Genomic DNA, 18,871 nt, shown 5'->3' on the forward strand with positions numbered 1-18,871 from the left:
GGGCAGATACGTTGAACACGCCAGGGCCATTGCTCCAGCTCTGTGTGGAGGGGCTGACCTTTTCCACTAATTGCGCAGAGAGAAATAAAGATGAGTGCTTCGGTGTAAAATCATTTGTTAATCACAGACTATTCAAAGAGGTTCTTTCATGTGAGAATTGCAAAACTGCAATGAAATGGTTTATTCTACATGCTTATTAAATGCTCAGGGTCCATCGATGCTGTGCACAGTGGTGTGCATGTGCTGGCATGGGCACTAAATGCATGAGCCTGTCAACTAGTCACCAGGCTGGCTCTGTGCTGTACTGGATGGAGGCTTTTGGGTTTTTGGGACAATAATAAGAAATAAATCTCGAAAAGAAGGTAAACAAATGTGACAGCGTGTGCTAATATGTGAGGGGCACTTCCCTCTCATGTCTCCTGGAAACAGACGATACGTGTGAGACACTGTAGGTTTGATCTCACAGCGCTGCCACTGACAACATCTGCTGCTTAATTAGGTTAAAGGTTGACAAGAATAAACCCAGAGACAGAGACTTCTTTTGAAAATAGAGCTTTGATGAATTCGACCTGTTCTTTACGTGACTGTAACTTGTGTGTCTGTCTTTCTTCACTTTTCGTGGTTTTGAACAGGAAACATCTGAAACATCTCATCCTCTGTATTCAGCTTCATGAGTCTTTACTAACAAAGTCAGCATGAATTACAAAAAGGGTTTAAATAGAAGTCTTCATGTGTTTTTTTTTTGTCAACGTAAAGATACGAAACAGTGTTTTGTATGTGTAAAAATATTACGTGTATTATTACATTATATTAACTGACAACATGCGGGCTACCTGTCCAAGGTGTCGGCTGTCAGCTGGGATTGGCCGGGGTCTTTTCGGGTGGAGTTTGCGTTTTGTTGTTTTTTGGGGTAAAACAAAACAACAATTTGTACAATTTGGATGAATCACACGTGTGAAAACATCATTCTGATTATTTTATATTCAATTTCTGCCATTAGATCCCTTTCACCTAAATCTTACACACTGCACCTTTAAAGCATAAAGTTATTTACATTTGAAAACCAGCTGTGGTAACTAAGTGTTCAAATAGAATAATTTGCCTGTAAATAAATCAATCAATACATATATATATTCAAACATTTGTAATATATAAAGAGATAAATGTGAAAATAAACTAAAATAATTGGATTTGGTTATTTGGTTCTTGTTTACACTTTAACTAATTGTTCTAATCTTTATTTACTCAACATTTTTTGGTAATGTTTTACATATTTCTGTTTTGGCACTCCTCTGCCTCCATAGCTCCGCCTCTGAAGCGCGAGGGGGTGTGAGCTCGTGGGGCAGTCGGAGACTCTCTGCCATGGAAAGTACAAGGTTTGTCCTCAAAGTCTCTGGATTTGTCCTTCGTGGCTCGTTGAAGAATACAAACTTGTCTACCGGACTCCGAGGGGACTTTTGACGGATTCATGGTTTTCATCGCGTGGACGAGGAGCCCGTTCTTCCTCCTCTCTGCGCGCAGACGGTGACTGTGCCCGCGCGCTGGAGGCACAGATGCGCCCGGAGATGTGACATTCCTGACAAACCTTTATTCCGAGAGGAGACTGTGGACGCGAGAGCCTGTGATGATGAAGTCCGCAGCTCCATCCGCCTCCTCTGCGCTGGACTCAGATCAGCTCCGGAGCACAACTTGCGCAAAAACTTTATAATGACGTGAAGCTCTGGCACAGGGAGGCGCCGACCACTGCGCACAGGAACTATGACCTGGATCTCGTGGATGTTGCTCGTCAACTTTTTCTTTTGCTGGGCTGCGGTTGACGCGCAGGTGAGGAGACATTATTATTTGAACAAACTCTTTTGACGCGAGAGATCAGTCACTATATTGTGCGTGATGATTTCCTCAGGAGCCAGTTGAAGAAGCTTAATGGCAGCATATTGGGATGTGAAGAAAATCCCATTAGCCTGATATAATTTGGGAAGAATCCCCTACAGAAATAAAAAATGTGTAGCATATGAGCATAACACGCAGCATGGCTATAGAGACTTATGTGTGTGTTACAGCATATTTTCCATATTCTGATGGAAGTTTTCTGGAAGCTGTTGAAAGGAGAACTCAGGCAGCAGCTGATGTCTGATGCAGAAGTGTTTAATGTAGACATGATGCATCAAGGAGAGCAGAAGGTGGAACAATATACAAACGCTAACACAGTAACATGAGAAATTGTCACCCTCCTCAAGTCTGAAGATGTCTCCCACAGCATCCCAGTAAATCTTCCTCTACTTGCATCACCCATTCAACGTAGACACCACAATGCACTGCTGGTTGGTCCTCTATCTATAGCCTGAACTCAGGCACTGCTTGGAGAGAAGGGAGAGGGTGTGGAATCAGACCCTAAACCACTTAATGGTGTACAGAAGTAATACACCTAATATATAGTGGTATATACAGTAATGTGTGAGGATGGTCACTTATCTTCTGTGAATACTGCTGAGGTGTTTCTTAGATACACAAGTTAAACACAACACTCATTTCTGAACCTGTTGATTTCTGACTGACGCTGTGTTTCAGTCCACGGCAGAAAGCTGAGCTGTGAGGAGTCAGAGTCGAGTCCAGAGTCATGTGTCCTCTGTGCGCTGTGGATGTGTCCTTCCACTTTAATTAGCAACCAGGAAACGATCCTCCCTCCATCAGCACCATGGACAGCTCCTTTCATCAACAACACCCCCCCCCCCCCCCCACACAAAAATAAGGAATGAAGGAAGAAAAGAAAACAGAAAAGTGCAAGGACACAGCTGTCATGACACTGCCTGTAGCTGAATGACAGGACGGATGATAAATAACAGAATGAACTGTATTTTGGAAAAAGCTCTGTCCCCATCTTTGACATATACTTCCTACTTAATTCAAAATCATGTTGCTCGCCCCATATGAATCGTTAAAGGCTGTTTTCTGATGTCCGTGGTGAATCAGGCTTCTGGCTGATACTCTGACAGAAGTGCACTTTGGCTTCATCTCTGCTCATGATTTGTTTTTCACCAACTAACCAGTGTAGAGTGGGAAGGTTATTGTACTGGAGTAGAGTCCTGACTGGTCATCAAGACTAAAGTGCCCAATAAATAAAGAGCATTTAGTATCTACACTCAAATTAACACCTACGTTCAGTTTGCAGTCTCTAATAAATCCTACCCCAGTCCAGATGGGTTTGGACTGTGGGAGGAAGTGGGAGAACCCAGGGAGAACTCAGGGAGAACCCGGGGAGAACCCTCGCAGACACTGGGAGAACCCAACACTATCTGCCAGTGAGAGGAAAGAAGAAAAACCACTGCACCACCCTGGATAGTTATTCACATTTCTTGCAAGGACCCAGTGACATATTTAATATCAGCTATATTTGAACGGGTGGATGTTGGTTCACTTCCTGAATCCTGCAGTCAGACTCCACAAACACCTTTTCCTCTCCTGGCTAAGATGGTGTTTTATGCATTTTATTCAAAATGTGAACCAGACTTGTGAGAGATATTGCTGCTGCTGCGTGTGTGTGAATCAAAGTGTGTGAAGCTGACAGTTCGAGCTCAGAGTGCATGTTCTCAGGAACTGAGCAAAGTGTGCATCTGTGTGGTGAAACTTTTTGAAACTAGCAGATTGTGTTCGGTTGAAGGTGACGTGACCGAGCCGGCAGCTTCTCTCGAGCCCCCGATGAGCAGTGCTGTGTTACACGACAGGAATATCCGGCTTTTGAGAGTTTTCTTTAATAGACTGTTCTCAAGCCTGGTGCTATAACAGCTTTTATCCTTAGACAACAACTGTCAGCTGCTCTGTGCAACCCCCCCCCCTCCCTCGTGATACCATCTCTGCTCACTGCAACTTGTGGCTGAATGCTTTGAGCACTTACAGTTTTTTAAATTTTCTACATGTTTACCAGATTTTCTGATTATATGAGATCTTTGAAAAGATATAATGCATTAGCCTTATTCAGGCGTCTTATTGTTTGTCTATGAATACATGGCATAATTATCAGGGAAGGAGAAGAAAAGATGTGCCTTTATTTGAAGCACAGTCTTTTTTTAAGGTTTTAAAATGTGTCTGCTCACTCTGGTCTAACTGTATGCATTTTGCAGGAGGAAAAAGTAGTTACCGGCATCAGATATAATTTAACTGGATGTATTCTTAAAGGTTCAGTGTGTAGAATTTAGCGACATCTAGTGGTGAAGTTTCATGTTGCAGCTGGACACCCCTCACCTCATCCTCCCCTTAATAAGGAGAACCTGTGGATCCTTCAGTTGTCATAAAAACTCAAAAGGTGTTTAGTTTGTCCAGTCTGGGCTACTGTTAAAAAAACATGGCAGCCTCCTTAGAGAGGACCCCGATGTAAATATAAAGTATTTAAATATAAAGGGCCCGTTCCAGGGTAAAGAAAACAACAACTCATACAATTTAGATGAATCACACACGTGAAAACATCATTAGGATTATTTCATATTCAATATCAACCAATCAACAAATCGGACACACTGAACCTTTAATGATCTACAGGTACAGGTGGTGTTGGGGCCCACCTGTCTGAAACTCCATTAAGAGGCCTCTGTGTCAAAAGTATGATGGATATGAAGTTATTTGTCTCCGTACATGGACTTTCTAAACCAATCGATGGCCTGATTGGTCCTGATCAGGTTTCAGGACCAATCAGTTTCAAGCTCTTGGCTTCCAGAAATGCTGTGTAAGATAAATTAAATATTTGTCCTGCAAGACACTTGACTGAATTAACATTGGAAATGTAAGGTTAGTGAATTGCTGCTGAAAATAGATGCACGTCCTCGTCGTCTGTGACCACACACGGACGACCGTGAATAACCAGTAGCTTGTCTTTAAACTCTTTAATTAAAACATTTAAAGCTCACTTCTCTTCCCCTCTCTCCTAATCATTAACCCTGTCTCATAAAGATTATATTATGTTGCTTGGTGCATAAAGGATGAATTGCAGCTGCAGAGATGATGTTCACCAGGGGCATCTTTTCACAGCTGATTAAGTGCTATGTTCTGGTGCTGATGGTGGGGGTGGATGGTGGGTGTAGAGCTCATACAGAACTTAGGTCCTGGGGTGTGTGTAATGTGCCTCATGCATGGTTTAATTAAGGCTTAAACACTGTCAGGAGGGATGGTGGTTACATGAAGTGTTATTTATGGTTATGAAAACTGAGGAAGTGAACTCATCCCGTCAAAGACGACTTGCTCAGTAATTATCCCGAGTTGGGAAGCGCTGCCAAACCCAAACATGGCAATTAAAACATCTTGTGAAGACGAGGAAAAGTCTCCAACTGTGTTCCAGTCATCATGACATTTGGTAAACTCTCCTGAGAAACGTTCCAACTCTTCACAAACCATCTTCTACCACTGTCTCAGCTCCACGCCAACTTCTATCTGTCTGCATCTCACTGACTCTCCGTTCGGCTGATTGCTTTGCCTAACAGTCTCTCACAAGTCTCTTTTTATTTGAATGAACCGAATAAATTGTTATTCTCTTTGACAGGCAGACAGGTTTTATCATAGAGACAGACAGGAGGTATGGCTGCGTCTAGCAATGAGGGAAAATAATGAAAGTTAAAATAAACGATAAGAGTTTCAGGCTGGAGTCGGAAAGCGAGACACAGAACCCAGAGGCAGGCGAAGGTTTAAATCTAATTCCAACAATGAATACAAAAATAAGTTAAAATGAAGCAAAGATAAGGACAGAAACTCTCCACAGCTGCTTTGAAGGAGCGCGAGGCCGGCAGGGGTTTGAATTGGCTGCGGATTCGAACCGAGCCGACAGACAAACCCTCAGGCCGGACGTGGCAGAGGAGCTGGAGCACATGCCAACAGGAAGTTCCACTGGGAAACTATAAACACTGAGAGCTGGCAGAGCTGGCAGAGCGTGAGCAGACTATGAGATCGAACCATCTGATGAACACTGAAGGGAGGGAGTAGAGTGGATGAGCTGCAGTCAGGTCAGAGGTCGGACAGGTAATAGTGTATAGGAGAATGATGGGGGGGGCAGTGACAGGCACCCACACACCCACACACACACACACCTTGGAAATAATATCCAAGGATAGTGTGATCAGAAAACCAAAGACTAAACCACGAAAAAACCCATGAATGTGAAGAACCGACATTTGTATTATGAGAATGACACGGTGGCTTTTAATGAGGCTGTTGAAGAGTTTAATAAAAGCTTTCACCACGTAGAGCTTCAAAGTGAATGAAAGGACAGATGAGCAGAAGAGGATCGTGTGATTAGTGGAACAAAAGATAATCACCTTAATTCAAAACGTAGCAGTTGGACGGATGAAGGAACCTGATTGTTTAACACCCCCCCCCCGCCCCCCCCTCATTTAAGCACATTTTGGACTAAGACAAGTTCAGTTAGGATTTTTCTAGCAGAGGTTATTTTCTTTACATAAGTTGTTATATATTATAGAGGTTATCAGCAGAGATGATAGATTTCAGAGTGGAGTTTATTATATTGGTTTTTTTTTTCTCTTTGAGAGACAGCCAGGGTTTCTGCTGCTTTGTGAGAATATGGTCAAGAACACAATTGACCTCATCTTCCCAATGGGGGATAAGGGGTTGGATCACGTGTCTTCACATTAAAATACAGCAATGCACATGGAGCCTCAGGGATAAGTAGAGTCAGAGCTAAGTGTACCGACTATCTGAGTCTTTTTTTAGATGTAATGTGAGTCTTTCAAAGGGTCGTCTCTCTTAACAGGAACAATGATGAAAACTCTTATCCGTTTTTTTGAAAGGAACATTGAACACACTTTACCTCTTTGCAGCTGGGTCTTAAAAGCTGCTAAAGAACTGCAGATCATCAACTTCTACTAGATTTAAGATTGGAACTTATGTCGTCATTGATAAAGTTCAAGGAGCAGAGCCTCCGTCTAAAAAGCTGATTTGATTTGTTTTTTGTGACACCCGAGAATCACAGTGCACACAGAGCATCGTGTCCTCTCCCACTCTCATCAACACTGAGGTTGAACTGTCCGTCCACGTGTCCTGTCCTGCGTCATTCACACACTCAGTTGGACAAATGACGTGCTGTCGACACAGATGGTCTTTCTCATGACGCCTTCTGGAGATCATACACCGACAGTAACGAGTCTCCTGTGACATCCAGCCGCGGACAACTCGTCTAGATTCCATTCCTTTTGTAAAGTGTAAAGAATGACAAAGCTCCGAGCAGCGGTCAGATTCACCGGACGAAGAGACGGAAGAGATCTACAATAGCTCTTGTTAAAAAAGAAGAAGACCAATTTGTGAAAGTGCTTGGTTTGAAGGTTGTATGAATAAAGACTTTCTCCTGTCTCCTTAAAACCATGTTTTGTACAAAGACTCTGTCGTTCACCAATGTTTTTCCATCATTGTTCTTATTTTGCTCGAGCGGACTTACGCCCACACGATTATAGATGAAAAAAGTTTTTCTTCTTTTCACTTGACATTTTCACACAAACATCAGGAAGGAGAAACCGTGATCTGCAGTGACACAGACAGGAAGTCTCGGGAATTTACTCTGAATGATGCAGCATGAGCGTCACAAGCCTTTTTGTTGTTGCTCTAACTTTCATCATCCATGATCTGGCTCCTCCTCACGAAGCCACTGTCGTCTAAAGGAGGTTTTGTGAGCATGAGAGTGAGTCCAGTGAACTTTAGTGACCTCTACATTCACCAGATATGATTAACATAGGATTGATCATCTGCCTACTGCTAAACGATGAAGTTTGTACTTTAAATACTGTGTTCCACTGTCCACACAAGTGTTCAAATGTAAAAAGTTCTATAGAATTCTGCTCCTTGTGGATTTCTGCCATCGTTTATGTTGCCTGGCGGCTCAGATCCTCACTTTCATCACAGAGCCAGTTTCAGGCCGTGGTTCAAACCTGTGATGGTGTTTGTTGTGCTCCACAGACGGGGTTCGATGGTCCGCTCTCTGCACAGGAGCAGATGTTCATCCTTTATGAAGTCAAACTGCAGTGCTACCAGAACCTGTCCAGCCTCGAGCCGGGCTCCACAGGTACCACACATGCACACTCACACCCAAGTTGCAATGCAAATCCTAAGTTTTGTGTCGAAACACTAAAAAGAAATCAAACTTTTGAGAGGCACAACAGCATAATAGTTGAATTTCAATGTTAAGTGGTGGTAATTTGAATAGATTATATTCATATGCAAAAGTTGAGCCACACTTGATATTCTTCTCAAGCTTTTTCCAATCTGTCACAATTTTGTGGAAACTTATCATTTTAAAGTTCCGACCTGTGATTGAAACAACTATTCCTTGAGTTTGTTTTAGATAGAAGAAGAATCAAAAACTGACTTTTCCTTTCTGGCCGTGGTGCTGCTCGGCTGAAAGGACAGATGTCACTGGCAGATTTATTGGCTTCAGCGAACAAGCTAATTGAGATAACAGAGTCACTGCCCGGTCCAACAAAGAGCAGGTTTTAATTGAACTAATGTTTCCCATCTGTACTGATGGGGATTACAATATAACATCTCAGCAAGCATATATCAAAATATGAAATATGATAGTGCAATTGTTGAAATGGGGGAAACAGGCTCAGAAAACTGGAAAAGGTTTTTCTTCACATTGAATTTTATAATGGAGTGGAGATTGGGAACTGTCACTGCTCAGTCCTCAGAAGACCAAGGACAGAAAACCACTTTCAATCAATTTCTGTAACTTTCTGGAAATGACAATGTGACATCCCCCCCCACACACAAGTGTTGACACTGAGATGAGGCAGCTGTGGAGGACTGGAGGAATTCATCATGCAACTATTCCCTCCACGTTCAGGGTGAACCTTCACACGAATGAACACTACCAAGGTTTCCAGCAGGGGAGGCCTTAAAGTTCATGCTTTTATTCACACATATAGATAACATCTTAAAAATATAATTTATTCAGTCTTGTCTGTCAAGGACTGTTTTTCGATCAGTAAGGAATTTAATGCATCGAAACAGTGTTTCTGCTTCTGTCAGAATCAAGGTGGTTTGGTTTCTCTGGTCACTCACTGTGCAGAAAATCATTGGAAACCACAAACACACACATTTCACTTCTTGTTAGAAGGGAATTTTAGGGTTTATTGAAAAAACACAAAGCCAATATTGAGACTAACGACACACATTTCACATTTATACAATAATTACATGTTGTTTGTCAAAGAAACAACTTCACATTTCACATTAATCACATAATGGTAAAGCAACACTACAAAACTTTTTCTTACCCTTAAAGTTACTTTGATGGTAAACTGTCTTTAAAAGGTAGAACAGAACTGAGAGTCGCAGTTTAATTTGGCTGAATCAGGGCCGAGCGAGGTCACGAGGAAGGTTGAACTGCAGATCAGTGAAAAAGTCATTAAAAACCAGCGTTTATCTCCAAACTTCATGGAGGAAACTTTTAAACATCAACAGCTCTAATCAGAGTTTTGTGTATTTGCTTCAGCAGCAGCTCCTCTGGTTCAGGACGCAGGGAATCATGGGTAATATCCACCGTTCAGTTGAGATTCGTTCCCAGACTTGAACTGAGCCCAACGGAATTTATCACCACGTAAGGCTCCAGAGGGCGCTGTTGCTCAGTTTTTACCAAAAGGTTTATTAGATTATTTTAAACAATACAATATAAGAATGTTTGCATTTCAGACAATAAACAAAAGCTTAGAAATCCACCCTGACCAGGGGCCTCTGCTACGATGCTCATTCAACTCTTATCGGGGTGGATCACCATGGTAGAGAGATCAGAGGGAAGGATCTACCTTTGTTTGCTTCCGGAGCCGAACATGACCAGGCTGACACGTAGGAGCAACTTGCTCACAGAACCAATGACTCAATGCTCCATGCAGCTTCTGTACTGGTTGGAGATACCTGTGCAATGCGGATGATGCAGAGTAGCTCAGCATAAACACATGGCAATATACAAGGTGGCACATGCTCTCTCAGAGCTGCTGGATGCCTTCATCATGTTCCCTGGACGTCCGCCCGATGCAGGATGTCCAGGGAACACTGCCTCACAACCAGGTTGGGGGGGCAAGGGGACATCCAACCAGGCAGCAGAGAGAGAGAGACCGTGAAGAGGAGAGACAGTTCAACAAGGTTCCCAGAACACACTGGGTTAAATGGGATTTACTGAATCACATGGGCAAAGCTGTGGAGACTGGATCCTTTCTGTATTTTCCTTCCTTCTATGATTGGTGTCCGACCCCCTCCCTTCACCATCACACCTGCAATCATGGGGCCTGAGAGTAGACCCACTATCTAATATAATGGTTTGCTCCTTATCGTGAAATATGAGGCTCTGCTGCCAGTAGGACAGATCTAGATCAGGAAAAACCCGGGTTGATTTACAGATTTTATAACCAGCATCTTCCAAGTACAAGCCTCAGTGTGTGTGTGTGTGTGTGTGTGTGTGTGTGTTTCCTTCCCACTGCAGATGATGTGTGCGCCCCAGACTGGGATGGTCTCATTTGTTGGCCACAAGGATCCCCTGGGCTGGTTGCCAAGGTTCCCTGTCCTTCCTACATCTATGACTTTAATCACAAAGGTCAGTTCTGTTTTCTTTTATAGACGAAGCATCACTAACACTGGCCACTAGGAGACAACAGGGAATTTAGACTAGTGAAGATACATTAAGGGTGGAAAACCTTTTGAAGTCTTTTTATCAAATAGACACATTGGTTGTTGACTGATAAAAATCAAATCATCAACGGTTTTATAAGAATGAAATGCTTGAATTATGACCAAACCCATTTTAATTGTCCATCTTCACGTGTTTGACAGGACACGCGTACAGGAAGTGTGACGGCAACGGTTCCTGGGTGTTTGTCGACCGTTGGAACAAAACTTGGACCAACTACTCAGAGTGTCTGCGCTTCCTTCAGCCCATCGAAGAGGAAGAGAGGGTAAGTTGGATCGAAACCCATTTACACAACAGGTATTTGGTTCACAAGAAAATCCATTTTCACTTTTCTTGAACCAGGTGAATCCCTTCAAAGCTATACTAGGCCAGGACAGCAGCATCAAGCATTACAAGATAACAAATGGGACAATGCAACATCAGGCATATTAGTGTGACAACACATAGATGAAGCTAAAAAGACATTGTCAATATCAGGAGAGCCAACAAACTAACTAACACACAGCCTTTATAGAACAAAGCAGGCCAACGAATGCCCAGAAAACCGAAACCCGAGGCTCACACAACCAGAGCCACCATCAGACCACCGGACCAAGTCAAAGGGAAATATACTTTATACACAAAGGAGGAAGTGGGAAAACTGAACACAGGTGAAAACACATTGCAGGAGAAGATGATCAGACAGGAGGTAAAGCAAGAGAGACACAAAAGGAAACACATTCCAGAGTCAAACAGGAAACAAAGAACTCACAGTGCAAACAAACAAGCAAACACGGAACACAAATTCAGAAAGTTAAAGGTCCAAATCTATCTTTCAAAATATCACAAAAGTGCAGAAGCATGAGAGTTTGACAAAAGTGACAGGGAGGTCTGAAAAGCTCTTTGTGCGGCAGGATTGTGTTTTTCTCGTATCTTATCTTTGTAATCAGTTCCTGAAAATGGATCTTGGATCCCAGCAGATACCAACCTTCTAAATATTCTCCTCAAAGACTTAAGTATTTTTCTATCATGCATTTGACAAAGAAACTAAACACAAAAGCCAAAGCATCAGAAATCCCAATAGCAGCGTCTGATCCAGTCATTTATCATCATCTGTGGGCTGTTCTTAATTGGCATTAAGAAGTCGCCAACGGCAAAATGTAAATCCATCACTGACTCATGTTTTATCTTTGCTTTGGTTTCCTCTACCTCCACAGTTAATTAATAATGGCTGAGAAACTGACAAACATTTTCCAGCCGACAGTTTTCATCAGAACTTCACACACTGCGGCCTTTCAACTTTTAATGGTCTTTATTTGATTCTTTTCATGTTATGTATTTTGCCCACGAAGGAGGAGGTCCTTTTTAAAAGCACCGATCCTCCTTCTTGTTTTGGTCTTTTCTCATTAAAACCTCTCCTCAGGCTCTGATCTGTGAAACTTCCCTCCTGGCTTAAGATCCTTTGGCTCTTTCTTCCATTTTCCATTTGCTCTACTGCAGGATTGTCGCCCTACACACTGACAGAATCTCTTATCAGGTCGCTCTCACAGCAAGGGTCAATAAAGATTACTGTGAACTGTCTTCAACCTGTTGGAGGAGATAACCGATTGAGATCTTGTTTGGAGACTTAAGACTCTGAGTTGTGCCTTGACTTCCTGAACGCTCCACTTCACACATGTAACGAGCCTCTTTCTGCACAAACACAAGATGTTTACCTTGATAATGAAACATGAACCATACGCATTTATCTCCTATGATTTACTACTAATACAATATATTTATAGGATAAATGTTTGCATGATTGCAAAGCACTTTTTAAAATTTGAATAAACCCTTTTATTATCCAACATATTCATCTATGCAACCATCTTTCTCGAGGGACTATATGACATTCGCTGTGTGGAAAATAAAGTGTCTCTACCCAAAGAGACAGTAGCCATCTTCATTCTGCTTATCAGCTGGATCTTCTGGCTCATTTCAGTCTGACCGGTGCTTGAAAAGATATCGTTATCTTAGAAAAACACATTCCTTGTGAAAGCTGCCTATATCTTTTTCGGTTCTTTAGCTTCTGAAAGCAAATAATCTGCTAGAGATTAAGGTTTCAATGCTGCAACACATATTTAGGAAATGCTGCTTCTGACAAAACTCCTGTATCTGATCCACTCTTGTGTTCAGGAGCAGTTTCTGCTTTAATGTGACGTTACCCCTCCATCTCCTGTCAAAAAATTAAATCCACTTCAATCCACCTCTTGTATTGCAGCGTGTTGACACGTGTGTAAAGTTCAAGAGTCTGTTTTAATCCTTAAATGTTTGTTCACAGCGAGACTTCTTTGAGCGGCTCTACGTCATGTACACCATCGGTTACGCTGTGTCCTTCAGCTCGCTGCTCGTGGCCATCTTCATCATCGGATACTTCAGGTAAGAGGACTTCTCCAGCCATGATGAAAATAAGTCGTTTACCAGGTGTCGAAATCAGGGGAATTCACACTCTGCTAAAGTCACCTGACTCAACCCAGTGACACATAAGGAGGAAACAAGAAGAATAGAAACATGGACAAGATCTGAGCCAACCACACAGTGGGCCGCCAGTTCCAGTAATATCTTCCTCCCACTGCCTGAGATAAAAATCTAAAACAAAAACCAATAATTGTAAGGCTGTGAAACAACAATACATTTACAACTCACCTCCAGCTCCCTCTGCAAAATGTACACGCCCCCTCAGCCACGAGTTCGTCCATAGTTTGTTTGTTTATCTTCTGAAGTCACGTTTAATTAATCACGTGAGTTTCCCACACTCCAGGTCAGAAGGTGGCGGTAATGCTCGTTACAGTTCTTGGCCAACTGCAATAAAAAAAATGAGGAAGAAGAAGAAGAAGAAACTGTTTATGAAAAGCTCTGCACACAAACAATAAAGCAAATTGTAGAACAGCTTGAGGACGAGTCAGTCACGACAAGAATAACTCTGAAGTAGCATCGACACACGAACATTACAAACAGGAAGGAGCTGCAGTGGAAGGAAACGTGGTGATGAAACACTATAAATATTTTATAATGGTTAGTGGAAGAAACCATGTAATTTATAATAATCATTAGAAAAATACAGGTGGTGGGAATTGATTGCATTTCCATTTAATTAATCCCAGTGAAATGTTAATGGGATCCTTGATGTGTCTTAGTCGACGTGCAGCGGGTCACTTATTAAAAGCAGCTCATAATTAAATATACAAAAATTATGATGAATAAATAATCAGCTACAATTGAATAACGGATAAATTGGCTATTTAATGGAACCTTTTCACTGCTTTGTACATTTGGGACTAAATCATATCGCTCTGTTTAATATTGGCCCTGAGGCTGTGTATAATAAACCACAGGTGTGCAGGGATTTATCAATTTACATTCAATGTGTTAAAGAATAACAAACTTCTTCTTCTTCTTTGTTCGGTGTATTGGCGGGTGGCAGCTAACATCAAGGTGCATTATCGCCAACTGCTATGTCCTTCTTCTTCTTCTTCTTCTTCTTCTTCTTCTTCTTCTTCTTCTTCTTCTTCTTCTTCTTCTTCTTCTTCTTCTTTGATCAGTGTAATGGCGGGTTGCAGCCAACATCAAGGTACAATATGCATACAAAAAAGATTTAGGTGTGACTAGAATTTAAGGTTTTGATGTAGAGGAAATAATTACCCAAGTGAATCAGGAGGCCTTCGTATTGTTAGTGTAACATATCAAACTGTTCCTACCCTCTTTATTCTTTGGGTAAGGTCCCCCCCCCCCCCCCCCCCCCCATGCAGGGGACTGGGTCGGACTCTTTGCTGCCGACACAGGTCATTTTCATCTGTTCTTTGAACCAGCAGGGAGCCACAGTGTTGCTTTCCACTGAGGTAAAGGTGATCCATCACATAGTGAACACCCGCCCTCTGTGTTAATGGGAACTCTCTTGATGGGGACTGTGCATAATAACAACCTGTCTCCTGACTTTAAGAAAAACCTCCATTTTCACTACAGGAGCAGGTTGAAAGATTTCATGAGCACTGGTGGAAATAGAAAGTTAATTCAACAACGCCTGAGTTTGCTGACATGTGATCAGAGCTGCATATTTAACTAGACGAGTTGAGACTGAATCTCAAACAGACAAATCCAGATGCCGTCTCCCTCAACCTTCCTCAGCTCTGAACCTTTGCTCTCTGCTGTCACTGTAAACTAAGTGCATTGCACAATCTTAAGCCTGATCTTTAAAGCTTCCTTAATTGCAGAAACCTTTTCGAACCACCATTGTAAATGGTCAATTTATATGGTTATCTTCTAGTGTCAAAGCACTTAGAGTAGAGTTGTACCCTTCACACACACATTCTCTCATGTGCATGTATGTGCAGCTTCTCTTTCAAACATCAGTCACCTACGAGCAGCAAAACCACCAGGAGCATTTTGAGGTTTAGTTTCTTGCCAGGGGACACTTCTACCTGCAGAGTGGGGGCCACAGCCAACCCATAATTAATCATTTAGCAATTTGTAATCAATTGACATTTAGTCTATTACAGTCCCGAGCAACACTTGGGATACCCACAGAATCGTCTTTTATTACCAGCCTCCTGTGTTTGTCTTTCATCCGCTGCTTACACAGCCTCACAGTAAGAGACAGAAACAGCCTGAGGAGTTTTGTCAAAAATAATGACGTCTGAGTTTGTTTTGCAATCAACAAATCTTCGGTTTCTTCTCTTCAGAACATGTTCTTACTGTTGAGTTTGTCCTTGTTGCCATCAGGATATTGTTATGTTTCAACTTCTTGAAAAAACGAATCGTGTATCCGCTCCGTGAGCCACATGTAAAACCATGCATGGACCTTAAACCTTTCTCTAAGCATTCTTTGTAGCTAATCTTTTTATCCATGTCCATTTTGATTTGCATGAACTAATTTGCTCAATATTTACTCTCTTGTATCTGGCGTCTTGTGCATGTCTGTGTTTGTTTTATACAAGCTGTCCCAAATGAAAAGCCCACAGTGGGATTAATAAAGTTGTTTGAATTTGCATTAAATTGCAACCCCCTAAACTGGCAATTTCCTTGCCATGGATACGACTACATCAAACATTATATATATATATATAAAATAATATCTGTGAGTCAAAGAGAAGAACCTCATACACAACATGGTGCAGGCCAACATTTAAATCACTTCACAAAACCACATGTGGGAAGCAAAGCTCTCTGCAGTACTTGAGGTAATGAGAGCCAATTAGAGAAGAAACAATCACACATTTAGATTCACTCTGACGTCTGAAAGAAAACTTTACTGGTGAGGAAATCCCCCCCCCCCCCCCCCCCAACCCAAACCCACACACACACTTCAGCATCCTCACAGAACGGACTTAAGGGAGCACTTCAGCCAAAGGGCAATTTTCTAACACTGACCACTCTGCACCCGAAACAAGAGGCGTTCAGAATGAGGGAGACAGATGTGCTGTGCTAGAGAGGACAACAGTGGACCCGCTGCAGGAACCTTGTGACGTGGCTCCATTGAACATCTGACAGATGGTTCACGAAGATCTCCACAACGTCTTTGTCTCCACGAGTGGGCTGCTTGATAAGTTGATGATTCTCAGGACAGATTGTCTTCTCTGCAGAAAGGAGCAGGGTCAGTTTAAATCAGGAGACAGACCCACTGTCCGGTACATTGTTGTGGCAGAAAGCTTCTCGGCTGCACTTTCTGAGAGTCTAGATTTATCTTCATTAGCCCGTGAGGTTGACAGAAGCATGAAAACACAGGATTGAAGCGGACGGCGTGATTGATGATACATTAGTGTTATGAGAATTGGCTACAATCCCAGAAACCATTTGTTTGGAAAATAATTATTTTGGTTAGTACGTATTTTTGGTCCCATCTGTTAACATGGAGGGGGAGGGGTCAATGACCTGTACCACAACCAGCCACCAGGGGGGATATCCAGATGTTTTTGTCATCTAACTTTATCACAAGTTGCCGATCACCACCAAGTTGCCCACATTAATCTATTTACTCAATGTGGCCTGAAGCCTTGGACTTCAGTGAAGATGCTTTTATTCCAATACGCTCAAATGCATCTCACTGTTTTTCCTTTCAAAAGAAAAGTGAATGTGATCATGAATGTGTTTTACCTCAACCTGAACACCCCCCCCCCCCCCCCCCCCACACACACACACACATCAATCTCCCAGTGCTTTCATGTGATTGTGCTCTGATAATGAATTCATAACATTTTCTTGCTCTTCTTTTTTCTGATGTCTTTTCAGGCGTCTCCGCTGCACCAGGAACTACATCCACATGCACCTGTTTGTGTCCTTCATGCTCCGAGCCGTCAGCATCTTCGTGAAGGACAAAGTCGTCCACTCCAGCGCCGGGCTGCAGGACTTTGACTCCGCCCTTCTGGACAATCTGAAGACGGTCAGCATAGCATCTCTGGACAAGTCTCAATACGTAAGTTTGACTAACTTGTTCGATCAGTATGTATTAGTTCCACAGGGAAGCATGTGCACGAACAGGAGGTTAAATATATTTGTTCTTGTCTGTGATTCGTTTTTTGGCATCAGCTACATCAAACCATTTCTTTTTTTACTTGTGCCGGGGTCCGGACATCAGGGGACATTCACCGCCTCAGTTATCGCAGCCCGGGCTTCATTATTTTTAAGCACTCTAAGGAAAAGTGTCTTTTCACCTTTCACCTCAGACGCAATTATTTCAGTTTCTGCTGTGGTGATATTCTTCTGTTTTTTTTTGCCTTTTGGGGCCATTTTATATAACTTAAACTTCTCTGCTCAGAGCCCCCGCTCTCCACATAACAGAGGGATGTCCTTATATAGAGAATTGAGGCGTGACAATATGCTAATTAGGGACATCGGACACTACTTCAAGTCAAACACTATCATCAATATCAGATATTTCTTCAGTTTAATCAAAATGCAAAACTTTGAAACTAAAGATTTAAAAATACTATTTCAGGGGATACTTATAGAGTGGAAAAAATGAGAAGGAAAACTTTACAATGAAATGAAATTAATAATAATAATTATAATAACTTGATTTATACACAAAGTTTCAACACAAAGTACCAGGTACATACATAGTTGTGATAAAACTGAGAGAGATTAACGACCAGTAAAAGCCTGGCAGCCAAAGTAAATTCAGAAAGTCTGTTTATGTTTCAAATGTGTTTTGATTGAAATTGATTGTGAACCAAAGGGAAATCGACCTCGGTGCATAGACCCCCGAAGGAAACGTTGACACCCGTCCAATGAATTAGGTGGTGCAGGGGTGGGGGGGGGGGGGGGGTGTCACTAATTGATCTCAGGACTGAACTGACAGCTGAATGACAGGAGGGCGAGGGGACATTTCAAACTTTGACAGCTTTCAAAGTGTCAGGTTGTGCTCGGATGAAAAGAGCGAATGAGCAGGTGGAGGTTAGAGATAAACATGAACAGTCCTGTCTGCACATATTAATATGTCACAGATGCTCGCGATGAATTCAGCAACGTGCCAACTCACCCAGCGTCTCCAGTGAATATGCATTTATTCATATTCCCATTGATTTCCTTATTCTTGTCGATATCTCTACTTTATGTTGTTTAGTCTCATTAAAGTGAGCCTGAGTGGTGTGAGACGTAATCCGGCTTTGAACACACACTGCGTTTATTTATTCACCGTGTGTAAAGTGGCACATGTTTATATGGTGAATTCAGTAATTAGAGAAACCACCTCTAGATATAGAATTCACTAATGGATAACTTTAGAGTCCCAGCGTGAGTCCGGTGTTTTTCAGGTGACTGTGAGGTGTGAGGTTATAAACACGTGTCCCTGAGGCAGCGAGCGAGCCGGTGCTGCAGTTTGCTGATTAGATCCGAACAAACCATTTCTGGTGTTGGATCTGACGACTTGAAGGGAAACACGTTCACAGAGCCGGGGATGTTGTCTGGTTTGGATAAAAATCATGTTCAATTTCCATTCTTTTAATACAGATCAATATCCCATGATAAGATTAAAACTAACCCCTATTTGGGTTCAGGTTTTTTTTTTATCTTTCTGTAATATTGCAATATTCAGCTTTTTTCAACGTGTTGACTTCTCCAAGTATAATTAATGGATCTGGATGTTCAGGGGATTGATATTTCTGAGAAATATCTAGACCTTGTGAAATTAAATGTAGTTTATTGAGGCTGCTGTTTGGCCTGGGCTGAGGAATGTGCTCTACACTAGTT

General features: G+C 42.1%; 1 protein-coding gene across 1 annotated transcript in view; it reads left to right on the forward strand.

Annotated features, from left to right (window-relative positions):
- The first annotated feature begins 1,477 nt into the window (after positions 1 to 1,477).
- Positions 1,478 to 18,871, forward strand: part of pth2ra (parathyroid hormone 2 receptor a) — a 33,853-nt gene continuing 16,459 nt past the window's right edge. The window contains exons 1-6 of the mRNA XM_053439950.1: positions 1,478 to 1,824; positions 7,945 to 8,050; positions 10,466 to 10,576; positions 10,813 to 10,934; positions 12,969 to 13,066; positions 16,913 to 17,096. Coding sequence (XP_053295925.1) covers positions 1,759 to 1,824; positions 7,945 to 8,050; positions 10,466 to 10,576; positions 10,813 to 10,934; positions 12,969 to 13,066; positions 16,913 to 17,096 — 687 coding nt within the window. The 5' untranslated portion in view covers positions 1,478 to 1,758. The remainder of the gene's footprint in view (positions 1,825 to 7,944; positions 8,051 to 10,465; positions 10,577 to 10,812; positions 10,935 to 12,968; positions 13,067 to 16,912; positions 17,097 to 18,871) is intronic.

Source organism: Pleuronectes platessa, chromosome 14, assembly GCF_947347685.1.
Source record: "Pleuronectes platessa chromosome 14, fPlePla1.1, whole genome shotgun sequence".
In the NCBI taxonomy this organism is placed as follows: domain Eukaryota; kingdom Metazoa; phylum Chordata; class Actinopteri; order Pleuronectiformes; family Pleuronectidae; genus Pleuronectes; species Pleuronectes platessa.